The sequence below is a fragment of the Oncorhynchus mykiss genome, chromosome 13, assembly GCF_057628025.1.
Source record: "Oncorhynchus mykiss isolate SJ-2025 chromosome 13, ASM5762802v1, whole genome shotgun sequence".
Classification (NCBI taxonomy): domain Eukaryota; kingdom Metazoa; phylum Chordata; class Actinopteri; order Salmoniformes; family Salmonidae; genus Oncorhynchus; species Oncorhynchus mykiss.
The window spans coordinates 70658150-70684744 of record NC_143034.1 but is presented as its reverse complement, the minus strand read 5'-3'; the positions used below and the strand labels follow the sequence as shown (position 1 = coordinate 70684744).

The following is a 26595-nucleotide window of genomic DNA, read 5'->3' as shown; positions in this document are numbered from 1 at the left end:
GGCTCACAGGAAGGTAGGGAGATAAACTGTGTCCAGCTGAAGAAAACTGTTCTGGCACAGACATCAGATGTCTCTTTCACACTTTAGGGCCAACCCAAACCATACTGTGGTGGCTCAGATCTTTCCACATTTTCCAGCAACTATGGGTGATGGTGGACACACAAACAGACCAGCTCAGTACAGCTTGGTTTGACTCAGTAATGGTGAAAAACCCATTACAGGAAGGTATGTCTCCAGGAACAGGGTTGGAGTTAAACCTACAGGAAGGTATCTCTCCAGGAACAGGGTTGGAGTTAAACCTACAGGAAGGTATCTCTCCAGGAACAGGGTTGGAGTTAAACCTACAGGAAGGTATGTCTCCAGGAACAGGGTTGGAGTTAAACCTACAGGAAGGTATGTCTCCAGGAACAGCGTTGGAGTTAAACCCTACAGGACAGTATCTCTCCAGGAACAGGGTTGGAGTTAAACCTACAGGAAGGTATGTCTCCAGGAACAGGGTTGGAGTTAAACTCTACAGGACAGTATCTCTCCAGGAACAGGGTTGGAGTTAAACCTACAGGAAGGTATGTCTCCAGGAACAGGGTTGAAGTTAAACCTACAGGAAGGTATCTCTCCAGGAACAGGGTTGGAGTTAAACCCTACAGGATGGTATCTCTCCAGGAACAGGGTTGGAGTTAAACCCTATAGGACGGTATCTCTCCAGAAACAGGGTTGGAGTTAAACTCGACAGCACGGTATCTCTCCCAGGAACAGGGTTGGAGTTAAACCCTACAGGACAGTATCTCTCCAGGAACAGGTTTTGGAGTTAAACCCTACAGGAGAGTATCTCTCCAGGAACAGGGTTGGAGTTAAACCCTACAGGACAATATCTCTCCAGGAACAGGGTTGGAGTTAAACCTACAGGACAGTATCTCTCCAGGAACAGGGTTGGAGTTAAACCTACAGGAAGGTATCTCTCCAGGAACAGGGTTGGAGTTAAAAACTACAACACGGTAACTCTCCAGGAACAGGGTTGAAGTTAAACTCTATAGGACGGTATCTCTCCAGGAACAGGGTTGGAGTTAAAACCTACAGGACAGTATCTCTCCAGGAACAGGGTTGAAGTTAAACCCTATAGAACGGTATCTCTCCAGGAACAGGGTTGGAGTTAAAACCTACAGGAAGGTATCTCTCCAGGAACAGGGTTGGAGTTAAACCCTACAGGACGGTATCTCTCCAGGAACAGGGTTGGAGTTAAAACCTACAGGACAGTATCTCTCCAGGAACAGGGTTGGAGTTAAACCCTACAGGACGGTATCTCTCCAGGAACAGGGTTGGAGTTAAACCTACTATAGACAATCCAGTGAATGACAAAGGGCTTCTAAAGAGAGGTCAGATGTTTGGTGCTGGTACACACTAATCTGGGGTTTGACCTGCCTCAGCTAGCGGCTGAGCTTCAGCTCTCATTCTCACTGAGCCTAAATGAACCCTGATTTATAACTGACCCATTTACGTGGGTTGTTGTTTTATTTCCCAATAGACTTTGTGTCCAGTCAGACAGAGTTTTAGCTGCTATGTTGAGGAGCAGTTTGGCAAATGAGTCTGCGGTGTTATATGTAACGTACACAAACCTCAGTATTTTACAACTTCCTGCATGTGCAATACTCTGGACCACAATCCAGTTCATCTCTCTCGACTGGTTTCCAAATCACTGGAGAATCTGCTCAGGAAATCAGGAAATGAAAATTCCAAAGGACAGCTCAAAGGAAATCTCTCTCTCTCCCCTGATCAGATTTGACCTAGTTTGGAGGTTGAGCTCAAAAACGTGACGGCCAAAATAAGCCGCTGTGTTCGTTCAGTCCCAGGTCCCTCTCATTACATAGGACACATTCCTGGGGCAGTGGCGCTCTCTGGGGTCTTGTTGGACAGAAATCGTATGTACCCTGATACCACTGCCTGTACCCACCTAGAGGGGTACTGAGTGTGTAGTATACCCCAACCCAACCCAGAGGAGCACAGTCTCTCTCTCTCAGCACCACAACACCTGTCTAATGCTCTGATAGGCTTTACTGTAACCATATCAGACACATGGAAACTCCACTGATTGTGTTCCCTACAAGAGGGCAACAGCTGTGTGCTGACTGGGCGAATACTGTGTGTAGCCTAATGTGAATAGATGTGAATACAGCAAATACTTGTACTATTGTGTGTGTAGTGAGGATGTGTAGTAATCAGTAAGTGTGTAGTGAGGATGTGTAGTAATGTGTAGTAATCAGTAAGTGTGTAGTGAGAATGTGTAGTAATGTGTAGTAATCAGTAAGTGTTCCAGGGAGGATGTGTAGTAATGTGCAGTAATGTGTAGTAATGTGTAGTAATCAGTAAGTGTTCCAGGGAGGATGTGTAGTAATGTGTAGTAATGTGTAGTAATCAGTACGTGTGTAGTGAGGATGTGTAGTAATGTGTAGTAATGTGTAGTAATCAGTAAGTGTGTAGGGAGGATGTGTAGTAATGTGTAGTAATCAGTGTGTGTGTAGTGAGGATGTGTAGTAATGTGTAGTAATCAGTGTGTGTGTAGTGAGGATGTGTAGTAATGTGTAGTAATGTGTAGTAATCAGTAAGTGTTCCAGGGAGGATGTGTAGTAATGTGTAGTAATCAGTAAGTGTGTAGTGAGGATGTGTAGTAATGTGTAGTAATCAGTAAGTGTGTAGTGAGGATGTGTAGTAATGTGTAGTAATCAGTAAGTGTGTAGGGAGAATGTGTAGTAATGTGTAGTAATCAGTAAGTGTGTAGTGAGGATGTGTAGTAATGTGTAGTAATGTGTAGTAATCAGTAAGTGTGTAGTGAGGATGTGTAGTAATGTGTAGTAATCAGTAAGTGTGTAGGGAGAATGTGTAGTAATGTGTAGTAATCAGTAAGTGTGTAGGGAGGATGTGTAGTAATGTGTAGTAATCAGTAAGTGTGTAGTGAGGATGTGTAGTAATGTGTAGTAATGTGTAGTAATCAGTAAGTGTGTAGGGAGAATGTGTAGTAATGTGTAGTAATCAGTAAGTGTGTAGTGAGGATGTGTAGTAATGTGTAGTAATGTGTAGTAATCAGTAAGTGTGTAGTGAGGATGTGTAGTAATGTGTAGTAATCAGTAAGTGTGTAGGGAGAATGTGTAGTAATCAGTAAGGAATATGTTTCTCCTCCATGTGTGCATCCCAAATGGCATCCTATTCCCTACATAGTGCACCCCTATCGACCCTAGTCAAAATTAGTGCACTTTAAAGGGCACAGGGTTCCATTTGGGACTGAACCATTATCTTTTCCATTGAACCAGCAGCACCCATCTGGCCTTTCAGAGTTCCATTAGACCTGATTACCCTCTTCCTCTCCCTTTCCCCCCTTACTCCTACTGTCCCATCTTATCTCCAAAATGCAATGTAACCACAATGAGCCCTGGTCCTGTCTGTCTGTCCGTCATCCCCCTCTACCTCATGGCTTGTGCAGAAGGGGCGAGTAGAGAGCATCCATCCACCCCAGCTAAAAGCATAGCTAATGTCCAGTTCAGTACCCCTCCCCACCAAAAGACATGTCTCTATAGATTTGCCTAAACCAATCAGGGAGCCTAGTGTCCAGCATGCTTCACTTCATGGTGAAACACAATGCATTTAAACAGATACATACATAGACTCACTCACAGCACACTATTAGCTACAGGTCTATTGACATGGGATCTCATTTACCAGAGCGGTTGTCTGCCTGAACAGGTGATTTATAAAGAGACTGGTCATTGCTCTTTAATCTCCACATCTCACTGGATCTCTTCAGTGGTGCAGCTATAGACTCCCCCTTACCTCCCCTTCACATATTTTGGAAGAGTGGCCCAGTCCAACACATGCAAGCATCCAAGCACACAGACAGACGCACACCCCCTGACAAGACCCCCTTTACAAGGCAGAACAGCAGCAGTGAGTTGTAAAGGAATGCCAGTCAGTCAGTCAGTCAGTCAGTCAGTCAGTCAGTCAGTCAGTCAGTCAGTGATGCAGACAACGTGGCACTGGGCACGGAGTCCAAAACACAGCCTCCTCCTTACCTACAGCCCACTGACCTTTAGGCTGACCTGGGTCACCTCTCGTAGACACACACTTCCCTTTAGTTCACCCTGTCATTCAGCACCGGACCGGACAGAACCACCATGATGATATCATCAGTTATGGACCACACAGAGAGACAATGGACTCAGTCTCAACCTGGCCTGGTGAGGAGGTGGTAGGGAGGAGGAGAGGAGGAAGGGGAACAGGCTCTGTGTTTGTCTGGGGAGGTGTGGGACAGTGAATGGGTGGATGGCAGGAGAACACAGAAGCTGTGTGACGAGTCAGTGGGATGATCACAGATCCTCTGTGTGTAGAACAGAGTATGTCAGAGGAGAGAGGAGTGTAGCGTGCCCATTTTGGAGTGACTTTCCCAAAGGCAGGAGTGTCGGACATCTTGCCCGCTACAGTACAGCTCCAGTACCGCTACAGTACAGCTCCATTACCACTCCAGTACAACTCCATTATCACTCCAGTACAGCTCCATTACCACTCCAGTACCGCTACAGTACAGCTACAGTACAGCTCCATTACCACTCCAGTACAGCTCCATTACCGCTCCATTACCACTACAGCTCCATTACCACTCCAGTACAGCTCCATTACCACTACAGTACAACTCCATTACCACTACAGTACAGCTCCATTACCGCTCCATTACAGCTCCATTACCGCTCCAGTACCTCTCACTTCACGAGCTCAGTCCATGCCCGGCTCAGCATGCATTTGTAGTTTACGTGTGTGCTGCTAAAGCCCCTTGCTTTAGTTACTGTCATGGAGTTCACTAAATATTATCATAAAGAAACTGATAAAAACACACAGGTGAAAAATCAAGGTGACTTACAAAGATGAGGACCAAGAGAAAGAGAGGGAGTGCAGTGATGTAGTGTCCACAACTAAAGAAGAGAGGGAGTGTGGTGATGTAGTGTCCACAACTAAAGAAGAGAGGGAGTGTGGTGATGTAGTGTCCACAACTTAAGAAGAGAGGGAGTGTGGTGATGTAGTGTCCACAACTTAAGAAGAGAGGGAGTGCAGTGATGTAGTGTCCACAACTAAAGAAGAGAGGGAGTGTGGTGATGTAGTGTCCACAACTAAAGAAGAGAGGGAGTGCAGTGATGTAGTGTCCACAACTAAAGAAGAGAGGGAGTGCAGTGATGTAGTGTCCACAACTAAAGAAGAGAGGGAGTGTGGTGATGTAGTCCACAACTAAAGAAGAGAGGGAGTGCGGTGATGTAGTGTCCACAACTAAAGAAGAGAGGGAGTGTGGTGATGTAGTGTCCACAACTAAAGAAGAGAGGGAGTGTGGTGATGTAGTGTCCACAACTAAAGAAGAGAGGGAGTGTGGTGATGTAGTGTCCACAACTAAAGAAGAGAGGGAGTGTGGTGATGTAGTGTCCACAACTTAAGAAGAGAGGGAGTGTGGTGATGTAGTGTCCACAACTAAAGAAGAGAGGGAGTGTGGTGATGTAGTGTCCACAACTAAAGAAGAGAGGGAGTGTGGTGGTATAGTGTCCACAACTAAAGAAGAGAGGGAGTGTGGTGATGTAGTGTCCACAACTAAAGAAGAGAGGGAGTGTGGTGGTATAGTGTCCACAACTAAAGAAGAGAGGGAGTGTGGTGATGTAGTGTCCACAACTAAAGAAGAGAGGGAGTGCGGTGATGTAGTGTCCACAACTAAAGAAGAGAGGGAGTGTGGTGATGTAGTGTCCACAACTAAAGAAGAGAGGGAGTGTGGTGATGTAGTGTCCACAACTAAAGAAGAGAGGGAGTGTGGTGATGTAGTGTCCACAACTAAAGAAGAGAGGGAGTGTGGTGATGTAGTGTCCACAACTAAAGAAGAGAGGGAGTGTGGTGATGTAGTGTCCACAACTAAAGAAGAGAGGGAGTGTGGTGATGTAGTGTCCACAACTTAAGAAGAGAGGGAGTGTGGTGATGTAGTGTCCACAACTAAAGAAGAGAGGGAGTGTGGTGATGTAGTGTCCACAACTAAAGAAGAGAGGGAGTGTGGTGGTATAGTGTCCACAACTAAAGAAGAGAGGGAGTGTGGTGATGTAGTGTCCACAACTAAAGAAGAGAGGGAGTGTTGTGATGTAGTGTCCACAACTAAAGAAGAGAGGGAGTGTGGTGATGTAGTGTCCACAACTAAAGAATCATTGTGGAATCTGAAAAGGCATCCCGAAAGCATGATGGTGTACTTACTACGTGCTCATGCAAAAATAAAGGAACGAGGTGGGTAGTTAACTATAACATTTCCCTTCTATTATCTATAAAATAGGCCATTATTGATTTAGGCCCAGTAGGCCTGGCATTACCTCTTTCAAGAAGCTTTCTGTTTTGATAGGGTTATTTTACCTCAAATCCTTTACGCCAACTGACAAAAACAAGTATGCATCTCTGCCCAGCCTGGCAAGAGCAGCCCGAAGGTGTTATCATCCCCAGTGGCTCTGCCAGGTCTGAGAGGATGTTCTCTACTGCTGCCCTGCTCTCCAGACACCAACACATGGGTCTGAAGCCACAGACTGGCCAAACACATGTTTCTAAAGATACATTTAAAGGCACTGTAGATGGAGCCCAATAAGGCATTTATTTAATTTGTAAATAATTAGTAAGTCACAGTCTATATGTGTAATGTATAGAATATAATGATTGAATACAACTAAGCGTTGTTTAAATGCTGAGTGCTTAATGTCCCTGCCAGCTTAGTGTGTCACACTCCCAAATGCTTCACTATGTATTTCTTTGTAGCTGTAGCCTTGAAATAATTGAAATAATACAGCCTAAATAATTCATTTTGGTTCCTTCTTTGTCTCCCTGTCTGTCTCCTGACCTATTTAGAGTGGTTATATGCTGTTTAATATGACATGTGGCCTATTTGAAATGATGAGCACTTCTTACATTCACCTTTTCATGTTTTTCATTATCATCATTTTCATTCAAATCATATGGTTTGGTTTCAATACTTTAAAACAGAATGGTAGGTCCAGGTAAATAGGACCTACCATTCGGGAAAAAATAGTTAAATTGTGAGTGTAATGAATGGAGTGAATTTGTAGCAGCAGTATTTTCCTGTGAGCGAGGAGAGGTTTTTAGAGGAGCGGATGGAAAGGACGTGAAGAGCACAAGCAGCTCTCCATGAGGAGCTAGATTTCAGACCGCTCAACTCTGCTCACATGCTCTGGGTTAGAAGAACAGCAGGGACAGTGACATTCCTTCAACAAGGACAGTTCCGTATCCTTGGCTCTAGGGGCTTTATTTTTCTCAGGCCCAGGAACAACTCCTAGCCTGGTCCCAGACTTGTTTATGCTGTAGAACCGTAAGAGACCATGCGACGATAGGAGCACAAACAGATCTGGGACCAGGCTATCAGTTCTGACCAAAACTAAAGCAGAGCTGAATTCCTCCTGACAAAACACCACCACCACTGTCCAAAGAACACCTACAGACCCATGTTATTCTGTGGAATCATCTGCTGCCCTGGTATAACGGAGCAGAACCTGAACTATCCACCGTTCTACAACCTGGTCATAAACGCCTGGATGCTAACTGAACCTTTCACCTTTTATTAGCCTACCTTTCACCTTTTATTAGCCTACCTAGATATTAGCCTACCTTTCACCTTTTATTAGCCTACCAAGATATTAGCCTACCTTTCACCTTTTATTAGCCTACCAATATATTAGCCTACCTTTCACCTTTTATTAGCCTACCAAGATATTAGTCTAACTTTCACCTTTTATTAGCCTACCTAGATATTAGCCTAACTTTCACCTTTTATTAGCCGACCCAGGATAGTATTGTAATGTATTGTATTGAGTAACAGGTCCATCCTTCATCACAGTATTTCAGTACTCATAACAGGATAGTATTGTATTGAGTAGCAGGTCCATTCTTCATCAGACAGTATTTCAGTGCTCATAACAGGATAGTATTGTATTGAGTAGCAGGTCCATTCTTGGGGCGGCAGGGTAGCCTAGTGGTTAGAGCGTTGGACTAGTAACCGGAAGGTTGCGAGTTCAAACCCCCGAGCTGACAAGGTACAAATCTGTCGTTCTGCCCCTGAACAGGCAGTTAACCCACTGTTCCCAGGCCGTCATTGAAAATAAGAATTTGTTCTTAACTGACTTGCCTGGTAAAATAAAAAAAATAAAAAATAAAAATTCTTCATCAGACAGTATTTCAGTACTCATAACAGGATAGTATTGTATTGTATTGAGTAGCAGGTCCATTCTTCATCAGACAGCATTTCAGTACTCATAACAGGATAGTATTGTATTGAGTAGCAGGTCCATCCTTCATCAGACAGTATTTTAGTACTCATAACAGGATAGTATTGTATTGAGTAGCAGGTCCATCCTTCATCAGACAGTATTTCAGTGCTCATAACAGGATAGTATTGTATTGAGTAGCAGGTCCATTCTTCATCAGACAGTATTTCAGTGCTCATAACAGGATAGTATTGTATTGAGTAACAGGTCCATCCTTCATCAGACAGTATTTCAGTACTCATAACAGGATAGTATTGTATTGTATTGTATTGAGTAGCAGGTCCATCCTTCATCAGACAGTATTTCAGTACTCATAACAGGATAGTATTGTATTGAGTAGCAGGTCCATTCTTCATCACAGTATTTCAGTGCTCATAACAGGATAGTATTGTATTGAGTAGCAGGTCCATTCTTCATCAGACAGTATTTCAGTACTCATAACAGGATAGTATTGTATTGAGTAGCAGGTCCATTCTTCATCAGACAGTATTTCAGTACTCATAACAGGATAGTATTGTATTGTATTGTATTGAGTAGCAGGTCCATTCTTCACCACAGTATTTCAGTGCTCATAACAGGATAGTATTGTATTGAGTAGCAGGTCCATTCTTCATCAGACAGTATTTCAGTACTCATAACAGGATAGTATTGTATTGAGTAGCAGGTCCATTCTTCATCAGACAGTATTTCAGTACTTATAACAGGATAGTATTGTATTGTATTGTATTGAGTAGCAGGTCCATCCTTCATCACAGTATTTCAGTACTCATAACAGGATAGTATTATATTGAGTAACAGGTCCATCCTTCATCAGACAGTATTTCAGTACTCATAACAGGATAGTATTGTATTGAGTAGCAGGTCCATCCTTCATCAGACAGTATTTCAGTACTCATAACAGGATAGTATTGTATTGAGTAACAGGTCCATCCTTCATCAGACAGTATTCAGTACTCATAACAGGATAGTATTGTATTGTATTGTATTGAGTAGCAGGTCCATCCTTCATCAGACAGTATTTCAGTACTCATAACAGGATGGTATTGTAATGTATTGTATTGAGTAACAGGTCCATCCTTCATCAGACAGTATTTCAGTACTCATAACAGGATAGTATTGTATTGTATTGTATTGAGTAGCAGGTCCAGCCTTCATCAGACAGTATTTCAGTGCTCATAACAGGATAGTATTGTATTGAGTAGCAGGTCCATTCTTCATCAGACAGTATTTCAGTGTTCATAACAGGATAGTATTGTATTGTATTGTATTGAGTAGCAGGTCCATCCTTCATCAGACAGTATTTCAGTACTCATAACAGGATAGTATTGTATTGAGTAGCAGGTCCATCCTTCATCAGACAGTATTTCAGTACTCATAACAGGATAGTATTGTATTGAGTAGCAGGTCCATCCTTCATCAGACAGTATTTCAGTACTCATAACAGGATAGTATTGTATTGAGTAACAGGTCCATTCTTCATCAGACAGTATTTCAGTACTCATAACAGGATAGTATTGTATTGAGTAACAGGTCCATCCTTCATCAGACAGTATTTCAGTGCTCATAACAGGATAGTATTGTATTGAGTAACAGGTCCATCCTTCATCAGACAGTATTTCAGTGCTCATAACAGGATAGTATTGTATTGAGTAGCAGGTCCATCCTTCATCAGACAGTATTTCAGTGTTCATAACAGGATAGTATTGATCTGACGTAGATGCATTATCTCCAGCCTGGCAGATGTTATTACTGCAGCAATGAAAATGGATCGTGTGTGTGTGTGTGTGTGTGTGTGTGTGTGTGTGTGTTTGTGTGTGTGTGTGTGTGTGTGTGTGTGTGTGTGTGTGTGTGTGTGTGTGTGTGTGTGTGAGAAAACAGACGCATGCGAACACATGCACACACAAACACGTATGAATGCATTCTCACACACACACACACACTTTAAAATTGTACAGAGTTCAATTCTGTATTTGCTTTTAAAGGAAAAGTGTACACAAACACAGCCCACACAGACACAATGAATTAAATGAAATGCTACAGGCAGCTAATAATGACAATAATCACATTGTAACAAATCAAAATGACTAACCTGGGTGAACAATCCTTAAAAGTACGTCAGCTCCTGTCTTCCCCCTCTCCTATCCGTTGGGCACCTCGCTCTCCTCAATCAGCTAGTCCGGCCTGTTAAGCCTAGCGACAGCATGGCCAGCGAAGGAGAGAGGGAGGCAGCCGGCTCCTCCAGCAGACCAGAAAGAGAGAGAGAGAGGTGCTGTCTGTCTACCCTACTGTACCACACAGAACTCACTATGTAGCCTGCCTGCTCCAAGCACACAGCCAGCCACAGTCCATCTGGAGAGAAACACTTATTCACGCACCCCTCTCTCTCTCTCTCTCTCTTTCCCAACCCCATCCCTCCCTCCCCTCTTGCTCAGTCCCTCTCTCCTCTGCCGTGGCTATCATTAACATAGAGGCTCCACCCAGTGGCCATCCTCTATTCCTTCTCTTCTTTTTCATTTCTTCTCCTCCGCCTGTCTGTCTCTTCCCCCCACTCACACTGAAACACACACACTCACACTGAAACACACACACTCACACTGAAACACACACACTCACACTGAAACACACACACTCACACTGAAACACACACACTCACACTGAAACACACACACTCACACTGAAACACACACACTCACACTGAAACACACACACTCACACTGAAACACACACACTCACACTGAAACACACACACTCACACTGAAACACACACACTCACACTGAAACACACACACTCACACTGAAACACACACATACTCACACTGAAACACACACACTCACACTGAAACGCACACACTCACACTGAAACACACACACTCACACTGAAACACACACACTCACACTGAAACACACACACTCACACTGAAACACACACACTCACACTGAAACACACACACTCACACTGAAACGCACACACTCACACTGAAACACACACACTCACACTGAAACACACACACTCACACTGAAACACACACACACTCACACTGAAACACACACACTCACACTGAAACGCACACACTCACACTGAAACACACACACTCACACTGAAACACACACACTCACACTGAAACGCACACACTCACACTGAAACACACACACACTCACACTGAAACACACACACTCACACTGAAACGCACACACTCACACTGAAACGCACACACTCACACTGAAACACACACACTCACACTGAAACGCACACACTCACACTGAAACACACACACACTCACACTGAAACACACACACTCACACTGAAACGCACACACTCACACTGAAACACACACACTCACACTGAAACACACACACTCACACTGAAACGCACACACTCACACTGAAACACACACACTCACACTGAAACGCACACACTCACACTGAAACGCACACACTCACACTGAAACACACACACTCACACTGAAACGCACACACTCACACTGAAACACACACACTCACACTGAAACACACACACTCACACTGAAACACACACATTCACACTGAAACGCACACACTCACACTGAAACACACACACTCACACTGAAACACACATACTCACACTGAAACGCACACACTCACACTGAAACGCACACACTCACACTGAAACACACACTTGCACTGAAACACACACATTCACACTGAAACGCACACACTCACACTGAAACACACACACTCACACTGAAACACACATACTCACACTGAAACGCACACACTCACACTGAAACGCACACACTCACACTGAAACACACACACACTTGCACTGAAACACACACACACACACACAGTTGTTCATCTGAGAAGGTAGTGTATTCCGGCATACCAAGCTCAGAGTGGTATTCAGATCTTAACAAGAGACCCTCAGATAAATATGGAGCCTTTCAACACAACAAACATGACTGTTATGTATGAACGTATGTTCCATGATGTCATTACACTGTACTGACACTTATCAAAGTACAATCTCCGTAGCTATGACAACCTCCTACTCTGATACTGAGATGAAGAATACATTTATGAATACAAGAGGAATGGTTCTTGAAAGTGAATGCATAATGTCGTTGTTTGACTAGTGACTTTGTGAAGTCATCTCTTACCATCTCTAGAGGGACAGTGGGTGGGCACTAGGCTACATGAGCTCTTGTTATGACTCAGGCCTATGAGTCTGGGCTTCTGTCACCAGTCTGAGTCACAGCTACATACTTCACCGTCTCAGGGAGTCACTCCATCAAACCCCAGAGTCTCAGAGAGCCACTACCTCAAAGCCCAGAGTCTCAGAGAGCCACTACCTCAAAGCCCAGAGTCTGAGAGCCACTACCTCAAGGCCCAGAGTCTGAGAGCCACTACCTCAAAGCCCAGAGTTGCAGACAGCCACTAGCTCAAAGCCCAGAGTTGCAGACAGCCACTAGCTCAAAGTCCAGAGTCTTAAGACAGCCACTAGCTCAAAGCCCAGATTCTTAGACAGCCACTAGCTCAAAGCCCAGAGTCTTAAGACAGCCACTAGCTCAAAGCCCAGATTCTTAGACAGCCACTAGCTCAAAGCCCAGAGTCTGAGAGCCACTACCTCAAAGCCCAGAGTTGCAGACAGCCACTACCTCAAAGCCCAGAGTATGAGAGCCACTACCTCAAAGCCCAGAGTCTCAGACAGCCACTAGCTCAAAGCCCAGAGTCTGAGAGCCACTACCTCAAAGCCCAGAGTTGCAGACAGCCACTACCTCAAAGCCCAGAGTCTCAGAGAGCCACTAAATCAAATCAAATCAAATCAAATCAAATTTTATTTGTCACATACACATGGTTAGCAGATGTTAATGCGAGTGTAGCGAAATGCTTGTGCTTCTAGTTCCGACAATGCAGTAATAACAAGTAATCTAACTAACAATTCCAAAACTACTGTCTTGTACACAGTGTAAGGGGATAAAGAATATGTACATAAGGATATATGAATGAGTGATGGTACAGAGCAGTATAGGCAAGATACAGTAGATGGTATCGGGTACAGTATGTACAAATGAGATGAGTATGTAAACAAAGTGGCATAGTATAGTACAAAGTGGCTAGTGATACATGTATTACATGCACTACCTCAAAGCCCAGAGTCTGAGAGCCACTACCTCAAAGCCCAGAGTCTGAGAGCCACTACCTCAAAGCCCAGAGTCTGAGAGCCACTACCTCAAAGCCCAGAGTCTGAGAGCCACTACCTCAAAGCCCAGAGTCTGAGAGCCACTAGCTCAAAGCCCAGAGTCTGAGAGCCACTACCTCAAAGCCCAGAGTCTGAGAGCCACTACCTCAAAGCCCAGAGTCTCAGAGAGCCACTACCTCAAAGCCCAGAGTCTGAGAGCCACTAGCTCAAAGCCCAGAGTCTGAGAGCCACTACCTCAAAGCCCAGAGTCTGAGAGCCACTACCTCAAAGCCCAGAGTCTCAGACAGCCACTACCTCAAAGCCCAGAGTCTCAGAGAGCCACTGCCTCAAAGCCCAGAGTCTCAGAGAGCCACTACCTCAAAGCCCAGAGTCTCAGACAGCCACTACCTCAAAGCCCAGAGTCTCAGAGAGCTACTACCTCAAAGCCCAGAGTCTCAGAGAGCTACGGGCCCTGGTCCAAAGTAGAGCACTATAAGCCTGGGTGCCATTTGGGAGCAACAAGAGTCTCACTTCCCCTTTCAGACAATAATGCAGCTTTATAACAATAATAATATGTTAGCTAGTAGTTTGGATGAGACGACAACAACCTTAGTAAGTCGAAAATAATAACAAAAAAAAAAAAAAAGCTCACGTTTCAGTTCCTGCTCAGAACATTCTCTCTAGCTGACCTATGAGACAGGAACTTCTAAAGGTGTGTGTGTGTTTATAAGCATGCATGTGTGTGCTTGCATCTGCTGGTGGTTCAATATTCCCACTTCTTCAATATTCCCAGTTAAGTAGTTTTAGGTTTCAGTTATTATAGGAATTATGACGCGTCAACTATTTCTCTCTATACCATTTGTATTTCATATACCTTTGACTGTTGGATGTTCTACTAGGTACTTTAGTATTGCCACCCTAATCTCAGGGGTTCATAGGCTTGAAGACATAAACAGCTGCTGGCAAACGCAGTAAAGTGCTGTTTGAATGAATGCTTACGAGCCTGCTGCTGCCTACCACGGCTCAGTCAGACTGCTCTATCAAATATCAAATCATAGACTTCATTTGAATATAATAAACACATAAATATGAGCCTTTGGTCATTAATATGGTCGAATCCAGAACTATCATTTCGAAAACAAAACGTTTATTCTTTCAGTGAAATACGGAACCGTTCCGTATTTTATCTAACGGGTGGCATCCATCAGTCTAAATATTCCTGTTACATTGTACAACCTTCAATGTTATGTCATAATTATGTACAATTCTGGCAAATTAGTTTGCAATGAGCCAGGCAGCCCAAACTGTTGCATATACTCTGACTCTGTGTGCAATGAACGCAAGAGAAGTGACACAATTTCCCTAGTTAACATTGCAGGTTTAAAAACATGTACTTCTGTGTATTGATTTTAAGAAAGGCATTGATGTTCATGGTTAGGCACATTTGTGCAAAGATTGTGCTTTTTTCGTGAATGCACCTTTGTTAAATCATCACCCGTTTGGCGAAGTAGGTTGTGATTCGATGATAAATTAACAGGCACCACATTGATTATATGCAACGCAGGACAAGCTAGATAAACTAGTAATATCATCAACCATGTGTAGTTAACTAGTGATTATGTTAAGATTGTTTTTATAAGATAAGTTTAATGCTAGCTAGCAACTTACCTTGGCTCCTTGCTGCACTCGTGTAACCGGTAGTCAGCCTGCCACTCAGTCTCCTCGTGGAGAGCAATGTAACCGATTAGCGATTATTATGAAAACGGCCCTAATTCAATCGGCCATGCCGGTCGACCACTACTAGACACATTGAGATGATGAAAAAAGTAACATCCCAACGTTGATATAAAGGCTCCTACAGTGGTAGGAAGACAGACCCTTCTGGGACCTACATCATCAATAGCTAGTCATTAACCCCCTAGGAGCTCTCCCTTAAAGGGAAACTTCACCAGGTTTCTACTTTATATTCATCATCTCCAGCACCACCCCAACATTAACATCTGTGAAAATGACAGGGTTCTATGTTTTGTGGTAAAACCGATAGAGGAAGATGAGTGTTTCCAATGACATCATCGGTGTGCATCGTGTGATTTTGACCAATTGTGAGACGGCATGATGATGTCATGGAAACACTTATCTTCCTCTTTTTTTACTACAAAACACAGAAACGTGCCACTTTCACACATGGTGATGTTGTGGTGGTGCTGGAGATGAATATAAAGTATCCCTTTAAGGATAACAGGATCATACAGATTGACTCCCTAGCTAGAGACATGGTCTCATGATCCAGCCCATGTGGTTTCAACTGGGCCAGGGGAAATGACTCTAGCTGACCTATGAGAAAGGAACTTCTAAAGGTGTGTGTGTGTGTTTATACGCATGCACGTGTGTGCTTGCATATGTGTGTCGATGCAAGCCCTTACGCGCGCGTGTGCGTGCGTGCGTGTGTGTGACTGTCATTGTCAGCACAAGGCAGAGAGAGGAGCTGGTGGTTTTTATAGTAAGTGTGCTGTATAGGCCTAGAGATGTATACAGGTTCCAGCGGCTGGGAACCAGTACTGTGCTCTGGTACAGTGGAAGTAGGGGTTCAACCGGTACTGTGCTCTGGTACAGGGGGAGTAGGGGTTCAACCGGTACTGTACTCTGGTACAGGGGGAGTAGGGGTTCAACCAGTACTGTACTCTGGTACAGGGGGAGTAGGGGTTCAACCGGTACTGTGCTCTGGTACAGGGGGAGTAGGGGTTCAACCAGTACTGTACTCTGGTACAGGGGGAGTAGGGGTTCAACCGGTACTGTACTCTGGTACAGGGGGAGTAGGGGTTCAACTGGTACTGTGCTCTGGTACAGGGGGAGTAGGGGTTCAACCAGTACTGTACTCTGGTACAGGGGGAGTAGGGGTTCAACCGGTACTGTACTCTGGTACAGGGGGAGTAGGGGTTCAACTGGTACTGTACTCTGGTACAGGGGGAGTAGGGGTTCAACCAGTACTGTGCTCTGGTACAGGGGGAGTAGGGGTTCAACCAGTACTGTACTCTGGTACAGGGGGAGTAGGGGTTCAACCGGTACTGTGCTCTGGTACAGGGGGAGTAGGGGTTCAACCAGTACTGTACTCTGGTACAGGGGGAGTAGGGGTTCAACCGGTACTGTACTCTGGTACAGGGGGAGTAGGGGTTCAACTGGTACTGTACTCTGGTACAGGGGGAGTAGGGGTTCAACCAGTACTGTACTCTGGTACAGGGGGAGTAGGGGTTCAACTGGTACTGTGCTCTGGTACAGGGGGAGTAGGAGTTCAACCGGTACTGTACTCTGGTACAGGGGGAGTAGGGGTTCAACCAGTACTGTACTCTGGTACAGGGGGAGTAGGGGTTCAACCAGTACTGTACTCTGGTACAGGGGGAGTAGGGGTTCAACCAGTACTGTACTCTGGTACAGGGGGAGTAGGGGTTCAACCAGTACTGTACTCTGGTACAGAGGGAGTAGGGGTTCAACCGGTACTGTACTCTGGTACAGGGGGAGTAGGGGTTCAACCAGTACTGTACTCTGGTACAGGGGGAGTAGGGGTTCAACCAGTACTGTACTCTGGTACAGGGGGAGTAGGGGTTCAACCAGTACTGTACTCTGGTACAGGGGGAGTAGGGGTTCAACCAGTACTGTACTCTGGTACAGGGGGAGTAGGGGTTCAACCGGTACTGTGCTCTGGTACAGGGGGAGTAGGGGTTCAACCGGTACTGTACTCTGGTACAGGGGGAGTAGGGGTTCAACCAGTACTGTACTCTGGTACAGGGGGAGTAGGGGTTCAACCAGTACTGTACTCTGGTACAGGGGGAGTAGGGGTTCAACCAGTACTGTACTCTGGTACAGGGGGATTAGGGGTTCAACCAGTACTGTACTCTGGTACAGGGGGAGTAGGGGTTCAACCAGTACTGTGCTCTGGTACAGGGGGAACAGCAGTAGACTGGGCCTCTCTGCTAAACCAACACACACAACATAAACATCCTGAAATCCTGGTAGTGGTGGGAGTGAAGGAGTAGGGTGAAGTTGACCTACACACTGATTATTTCCCTCACTAATGGTTAAGGTTAGGATTGAGGGAGGGGAAGCTGATTCTAGATATGCACAAAGGGGAAGCGTCACCATGTATCTACAACAGCCATCTTTGCTCCATGTTGATGCTGAAGCCCCTGATGCCTCGTCATACTGTCAACATCCCCACTGGCATTATAGGCCGTCCACACCAGTAGCTGACACAGAGCCAGCCACACACAGTGGTTGTCACACAAGACAGACAGGCACACACTATCCCACCCACCCGGGCCGTGTGTGTGTGTGTGTGTGTGTGTGTGGTACCCCGCCCTCCAACACAGACACACACGTCACTTCCTGCCAGGCTCATTGGGAGCTCTGCTGGCTTCCTGTTGTGGCCGTTTCTCACAGCTCTAGGGCAGAGAGAAAGCGCAGAGTGAGCGGCAGTCAGTCAACGCCCTGACTGTGGGAAAGGTGTAGTGCACCCCAACACAACCTCCTCCTCCTTCATGACCACAGTCCTCCACCCTCCACTCTGAGGAGCAGGACCTCTTTTGTTTTCCACTGTCCACACTTGCAAATGACGTAGGATCAAGAAATGGGTTGTGTATTGTTTGCTAGTATAATGGAACATAGGCTGAGATGCATCATCTCCAGACTATAGCCATTAGTCAGACTGACCCCAAAGCCAAGCAACGATGCTTCACACAGCTGTCTGGGACAGCATTATCACATAGCTTCCATCTCTAACATTGTTCCTATGGTCTCTCTTTCTCCTGCTCCCTGTAATACTCTCTCTTTCACACTGAGACACACAGAGACACACAGAGACACACAGGAGACACACAGGAGACACACAGATACACACAGAGACACACAGAGACACACACAGAGTAATCTATTATTCCAGTCACATTACCGAGCACACAATAGAGATCCCATCAGTGAATACTATGGGTAGGCACTCTAGCATGTACAGCTCTATATGTAATAGATCAAAAAAACATCCTTTCACTTTAACCTCCCTCCCCCACAGCCCAAACAAATCAAATTCCTAAAAGTACACAACCAAAGCATGGGCAGCCCAGCCACAACATTTGAATGGCACATTTTCAGAGTTCTTGAAATGCGTCGCTACAGAGGTCACAACAAAACTGACTGTTATAGCAGCAGCACTGTAGACGTTACAGTCTGTAACACAGGGACCCCATCAACAGCACTGATCAGTGACTTCTGCTGTTATGACAAACATTCAACCTGTTGCTACCTGTTCTAGAACTGTAGAAGACAAGGAGAGAGAGAGAGAGAGAGGAGGAAGGAAAGAGATGGCTTGGTTCCACTGAGCCCGCCTGCGTCCAATGTGACTGCCAGAGAGAAAGGGGCCAGTCCTGGGGAAATGTTATCAGCACAGTAACCAGGCATAGAGACAGAGAGTCCAAATGGTACCCGATGCCCTATTTAGTTCACTCACAAAACTAATATTAGACAGCAAGGCTCTTGATCCGGAGGGGATTCTCTGCTCTTACCAAGAGGAGCTTGATTGCAAGAAGCTAACCACTTAGCTAGATAACTAGCTACTAAGTTAGCAAACCAAATGCACAACTGCAGACCATTTAGCACATTCTAGACAGTTAACTTAATAGTTAGAAGATATCTAGCTGGCAAACATTTAGTTGTGAATTCCATACTGTAACTAAATCATCTGGCATGTGGCATACTGTCAGTCAAAGGGGTTCAGTCAGTCAGTCATTCAGAATGGTTCAGTCAGTCAGAGGGGTTCAGTCAGTCAGAGGGGTTCAGTCAGTCAGTCATTCAGAATGGTTCAGTCAGTCAGAGGGGTTCAGTTAGTCAGTCAGAGGGGTTCAGTCAGTCAGTCATTCAGAATGGTTCAGTCAGTCAGTCAGTCAGAGGGGTTCAGTCAGTCAGTCAGTCAGTCAGTCAGTCAGTCAGTGGGGTTCACAGTAGAGGTCAACCGATTAAAAATCGGCATGGCCGACTAATTTGGGCCGACTTCAAGTTTTCATAACAACAACATAACTGCCTTTTTGGAAGCCGATTATATTGCACTCCACGAGGAAACGGCTTGACAGGCTGACCACCTGTTACTCCACGAGGAAACGGCTTGGCAGGCTGACTACCTGTTACGCGAGTGCAGCTTCAAAAGGACCTTGTGGCTGCAAGGAGCCAAGGTAAGCTGCTACCTAGCATTAAACTTATCTTATAAAAAACAATAATTCTTCAGATAATCACTAGTTAACTACACATGGTTGATGATATTACTAGGTTAACTAGCTTGTCCTGCGTTGCACATAATCAATGTGGTGCCTGTTAATTTATCATTGAATCACAGCCTACTTCGCCCAACGGGCGGGTATGATTTAATATTTAGTAGAGCAGCCTGACAGAGCAATGGTAGGCAGCAGCAGGCTCGTAAGCATTCATTCAAACAGCAACTCTTAGCAATGCTTGAGGCACAGTGCTGTTTATGACTTCAAGACTATCAACTCCAGAGATTAGGCTGACAATACTACAGTGCCCATAAGAACATCCAATAGTCAAAGGCATATGAAATATAAATGGTATAGAGATAAATAGTCCTATAATTCCTATAATAAGTACAACCTAAAACTTCTTAACTGGGAATATTGCAGACTCATGTTAAAAGGAACCACCAGCTTTCATATGTTCTCATGTTCTGAGCAAGGAACTGAAACGTTAGCTTTCTTACATAGCACATATTGCAGCTTTACTTTCTTGTCCATCACTGTGTTTTTGCATTATTTAAACCAATTTCAACATGTTTCATGATTTATTTGAGACTAAATTAATATATGTATTATATTAAGTTAAAATAAAAGTGTTCATTGAGTATTGTTGTAATTGTCATTTATTACAAATATATATACATAAAATAATTGGCCAATTAATCGGTATCGGCTTTTTTTGGTCCTCCATTAATTTTTGGGGTCCTCCGATAATCAGTATCGGTATGGGTGTTGAGAAATCATTATCGGTCGACCTCTAGTTTACAGTTCCTCTAACAGGATTAACAAGGACGTGAAGTGGGCTAAAACTGTGAATTATAACGACCCACAGGTTCACCAAACCATAGATGAAAAGAATATTAAACAATACAGGCAACATGAAGGCCTCCTCTTTCCACTACAGACATCAAAGGCGACAGGGTCTTTCATAGGAAAATGACACATTTAATGGTTATGACTAACGGAAATTGCTAGCCTAATAAGAGGGGGGGGATCTTGCTTAAAGAATGAAGCATTGACTGAAATTACACCCAAAGAACAATATGGCTGATCTCTTTAGAATGGGTGGTGGTATTTAACATGAAGTTGCTCTTCTAAAACTGTGATTGCTCTTGTAATAACATCGCATTAACATTGTGATGTATTAGTAATGGCATTTAATGGAGCGGTTTTGTTATTACCCAGGTGGAATAATCCTAACTCCTCTTGTGTAATTACTAAAACTACTCAACTCCATTACAACAAAAACATGAATGCAATATTGTTACTAAAGTACTGAGCATTATTACACAGATATAAGATCACTTTAGGCTCTTGCTAAGTGTTACTGAACGTGCCAACGGCCTACTTTGGTAATGAAACGGCAGGGCTGCAGACAAACACCTGTTGCTAGTGAACAGACCCTTATAGTGATTCATTCACTGTACAGTGACACTAAACACAAAAACCCAACAGTTGAACAACAAGATCCTGTTCAACCAGAATAATACATCAAATGTGCTGGTAATCTATAGATTCACAACGCATTATGTGTTTTACAATGCATCCCTGTAACTAATGTTACAATGTGTCGAGCATGGAAATAGGCCTACATTATTTATTCAGGAAAAATGAGTCTGTCCCTCTACTATTATTGTAGTAATACATTGAAGGCCTCTAAATTAAATAATACATGGCCAATAAATAACATAGCCTCAAAATAACAAATGTGTGAGACAACTGATATAATAAACGGAATCATGCAGGAATCTATTGACAATGAATATGATCATAACACCGACAACTTTCCTTAGAATAGTAGGCTGCATGGAATTTGTTTTCAGGACTATGGCAATCAGTGGCATTCCGGGAGGAATTGTTTCTTAGTCAACTTAGTAAGTAAACATTGTAAGCAAGGCCACCCCATCGCCGACTCAGAGTAGAAGACATTTTGTGGGTGAGTTCTCACGCTCACCACCAAAGCTCATTACAGACTAAACTTCTGAGCTCTCTGAATCATTTCGTAAAACACAGAATTGAATCGGCTATCTATTGACAACAAGTGAGCAAACTTTGCGAATACATTTCAGATCAGAATAATATTTTTCTCACTATGTAGTATAACTTACCGACTCCGTCTTCCGATTTGAGAACCATTTTCCGGTCTAGTAGGCTATTCCAAATGAGTGGGTGCTTCAAAGTTTTCACCGCTCACCTTGCGGATACGAAACCAATGCTATTTAAACGGTTAATTGAATAACTTTTACTATTATGTACTGGAATCACGTATATAAAACACGGTATCTGATGGGTTGCTATTCAAAGGAAGGGAGTTAGCAGTTGAAGGGAGTGGTTTCGCGTACTTTGACAAGCCAATCTGTGTCTGCGCAGCAGTGACTCTGTTCGGGAAGAGGCGCGGCAAATGGCACGCACGTCTTTGCGTAACGCGCAGTATAATCACAGAGCTTCTAAACCCAGGGAACGCTGGTGAAACAGACCAGGCCGAGTTTGGGGGTTTGAGAAGTCAATGAGAGAAAGGAAACATTCTTCCTTAGTTGTTAATTTTCTCGCAATCTAAAGGCACAACCTAGATGCGAGCCAATATATTAAGGAGTTGAACATGCCATTACTCCAACCGCGTGAAAGTGACATACTGACACGTTTTAATTTTTGTCAAAAACAACTTTATATCGAAGGAGTGCCAATGATTTGACGCCCTGCACATGCGCAGTTTGGCGTTAGACCCGATGACACGTTTATGGGCATGAGCTTGGCTAGCCAACGTCACAAGTGTGATCAGGGATTTCTATTTCTATATTACCTTGACTAACCTGTACCCCCGCACTATGTACCGGTACGCCCTGTATATGGCCTCATTGTTATTTTATAATAATTGTACTTTAGTTTATTAGGTAAATATTTTCTTAACTCTTTCTTGAACTGCACTGTTGGTTAAGGGCTTGTAAGTAAAGCATTTCACGGTAAGGTCTACCTACACATGTTGTATTCGGCACACGTGACAAAGTTTGATTTGAACAAAACGTATAAGATCTCCTAAACCTGTGTTAACTACAGACCTTATTTTCAGTGTTTATCCAAAACCCCTGCAAAAACGCCATTCATTTCCCCATAGGCTTTGTTCAATGAACCGTGACGGAGTTATTTCCTACAAAAAGACGCCATTACTATTTCACTCTATTCCAACCTGTTGCCTTGTTAAACTGTTAAACTGAGATCAGGCTGTTGTTGGGAGGAAAACAGGCAGCAGAGTTGAGTGGTGGTGGAGGCAGGGAAAGAGATTGACACACAGATAGTGCAGTACATTGGCAATCTGTGCAATATTGCTGCCTTCAACACTCCACCACATCCGTCAGACTCAAATCGGAGATGTGTGTGTGTGTGTGTGCGTGTGTGTGTGGTCACATAGGTCGACTTCAGAATACTGCAACTCTACCTCAGAATACTGCAACTCTACCTCAGAATACTGCAACTCTACCTCAGAATACTGCAACTCTACCTCAGAATACAATGAGACAATAAACAGGAAAACAAACTTTCGGTGACTTGAATGAAAAGTAAAGAAATTACTTTTTCATTGTTAGCCTACTTATAATGTAGGCCCTTGTTTGTGGCAGTATTATGCCAAAGAGAGATACAAAACCATACAGTATTTTAAGTTATTTTATTAGTTAAATTAGTAAATTAAACTAGTAAATTCAATAGGTTAATGAGCACAGACACAGAAACCTGCCCAAAATTGTCAGATTCCAGCGTGATGAAATGCCCGGGCCGATTTCTGGTCCCAGTCTGCCCCTGGCATAGGACCTATGCTGTCACTCACATCTCATCATAGTGACAGTCACCCGATACTATAGGCTAATTACTCTCACAAGAAATGTGTGGAGTGGTTGAAAAACGAGATTTATTGACTCCAACCTAAGTGTATGTAAACTTCCAACTTCAACTGTATACACAGGAGTAAAGAATTACACCCAAGTGTTACAAAAAGTTGCATTAATGTTGTAGAATGTGTTGTGCAACTGAACTGTGTTATGGCACAACACATTCTACAACATTAATGCAACTTTTTGTAACACTTGGGTGTAAATCTTTACTCCTGTGTATACAGTTGAAGTTGGAAGTTTACATACACTTAGGTTGGAGTCAATAAATCTCGTTTTTCAACCACTCCACACATTTCTTGTTAACAAACTATAGTTTTGGCAAGTCGGTTAGGACATCTACTTTGTGCATGACACAAGTAATTTTGCAACAATTGTTTCCTGACAGATTATTTCACTTATCATTCAAAGTATCACAATTCCAGTGGGTCAGAATTGTACATACACTAAGTTGACTGTGCCTTTAAACAGCTTGGAAAATTCCAGAAAAAGATGTCATGGCTTTAGAAGCTTCGGATATGCTAATTGACATAATTTGAGTCAATTGGAGGTGTACCTGTGGATGTATTTCAAGGCCTACCTTCAAACTCAGTGCCTCTTTGCTTGACATCGTGGGAAAATCAAAACAAATCAGCCAAGACCTCAGACATTTTTTTGAAGACCTACACAAGTCTGGTTCATCCTTGGGAGACATTTCTAAATGCCTGAAGGTACCCCGTTCATCTGTACAAACTATAGTACGCAAGTATAAACACCATGGGACCATGCAGCCATCATACCGCAGGAAGGAGACGCGTTCTGTCTCCTAGAGATGAACGTATTTTGGTGCATAAAGTACAAATCAATCCCAGAACAACAGAAAAGGATCTTGTGAAGATGCTGGAGGAAACAGGTACAAGAATATCTATAACCACAGTAAAACGAGTCCTATATCGACAAAACCTGAAAGGCCGCTCAGCAAGGAAGAAGACACTGCTCCAAACCGCCATAAAAAAGTCAGACTACGGTTTGCAACCGCACATGGGGACAAAGATCGTACTTTTTGGAGAAATGTCCTCTGGTCTGATGAAACAAAAATAGAACTGTTTGGCCATAATGACCATCAACTGGTTTGGAGGAAAAAGGGGGAGGCTTGCAAGCTGAAGTACACCATCCCAACCGTGAAACACGGGGGTGGCAGCATCATGCTGTGGGGGTGCTTTGCTGCAGGAGGGACTGGTGCACTTCACAAAATAGATGGCATCATGAGGTAGGAAAATTATGTGGATATATTTGAAGCAACATGTCAAGACATCAGTCAGGAAGTTAAAGCTTGGTCGCAAATGGGTCTTTCCAAATGGACAATGACCCCAAGCATACTTCTAAAGTTGTGGAAAAATGGCCTAAGGACAACAAAGTCAAGGTATTGGAGTGGCCATCACAAAGAGGTCCGCTCAATCCCATTTGTGGGCAGAACTGAAAAAGCGTGCTTTCAAGGAGGCCTTACAAACCTGACTCAGTTACACCAGCTCTGTCAGGAGGAATGGGCCAAAATTCACCCAGCTTATTGTGGGAAGCTTGTGGAAGGCTACCCGAAACGTTTAACTCAAGTTAAACAATTTAAAGGCAATGCTACCAAATACTAATTGAGTGTAGGTAAACTTATGACCCACTGGGAATGTGATGAAATAAATAAAAGCTGAAATAAATCACTCTATTACTCTGACATTTCATTGCTCAAATAAAAGTGGTGATCCTAAATGACCTAAAACAGGGAATTTTTACTGGGATTAAATGTCAGGAATTGTGAAAAACTGAGTGCATTTGGCTAAGGTGTATGTAAACGTCCAACTTCAACTGTACATATAGGGTATGAGCCTTCATAATGCCTTTATAATATGTTGTATCTACACTGCAATGGCTGTTATTTATTTAACCTTTATTTAACTAGGCAAGTCAGTTAAGAACAAATTCTTATTTACAATGACGGCCTACCCTGGTCAAACCCTAACGCTGGGCCAATTGTGCGCCGCCCTATGGGACTACCAATCACGGCCGGTTGTGATGCAGCCTGGATTCAAACCAGCGACTGCGACCTGGCCAAGATAAAGCATATCAGTGTGAACAGACAACACAGAGTTACACATGGAATAAACAATTAACAAGTCAATAACACAGTAGAAAAAAAGGAGAGTCTATATACATTGTGTGCAAAAGGCATGAGGAGGTAGGCGAATAATTACAATTTTGCAGATTAACACTGGAGTGATAAATGATCAGATGGTCATGTACAAGTAGAGATATTGGTGTGCAAAAGAGCAGAAAAGTAAATAAATAAAAACAGTATGGGGATGAGGTAGGTAAATTGGGTGGGCTATTTAACGATGGACTATGTACAGCTGCAGCGATCGGTTAGCTGCTCAGATAGCAGATGTTTGAAGTTGGTGAGGGAGATAAAAGTCTCCAACTTCAGCGATTTTTGCAATTCGTTCCAGTCACAGGCAGCAGAGAACTGGAACGAAAGGCGGCCAAATGAGGACTTGCTTATTACAAGTCTTACAATGCATTAAACCTGTTTCCTACTGTTACTCAACTGGTCTTGTAGCAATATTGGTAAGAAGTCATCTCTGTGGCATCTTTTTCTCTGTAGCTCTACAGAGGTTTACTGGGCTTGGAGCAGTCAGCTGACATCTTCATTAAACATCAATACTATACTGTGGTAATTCTGGTAAAGATGAGATTCTGTCACAACACCAGCACGTCTGCGACACTGCAGTTAGGAGTCAGAGATGGTATGAGCATGTCCTGGCCTGTTTAAACACTAAGCCCAAGAGGAGGAATGCTGTTAGAGCAGTCTTGGGAGGCGGGAAGAGAGAGAGGGAATGACAGGTAGCCTCTCTTCCAATTAGTCTTCTTGCCTCCTCCTTAAACCACATTGGAGGAAAAGATCAATCAAATGTCCCTCCCCTCAG

At 43.8% G+C, this 26595-nt stretch overlaps 1 protein-coding gene across 6 annotated transcripts in view; it reads right to left on the bottom strand.

Moving 5' to 3' along the window:
* Positions 1-26595, bottom strand: part of cyth1a (cytohesin 1a) — a 132343-nt gene that overhangs the window by 63285 nt on the left and 42463 nt on the right. The window contains exon 1 of one of the 6 annotated variants that reach the window (XR_016486081.1): positions 21872-22173. The exons of 3 other annotated variants lie outside the window; for them this stretch is intronic. Coding sequence is in view for 1 of the 3 variants with exons in the window: in XM_090197391.1 (XP_090053517.1) it covers positions 21872-21899 (28 nt within the window). In the remaining 2 variants the exon portion in view is untranslated. Of the gene's footprint in view, positions 1-10407; positions 10729-21871; positions 23014-26595 lie in introns of those variants that run through there. 2 more of the 6 variants (XM_090197391.1, XM_090197393.1) reach the window with 2 other exon arrangements.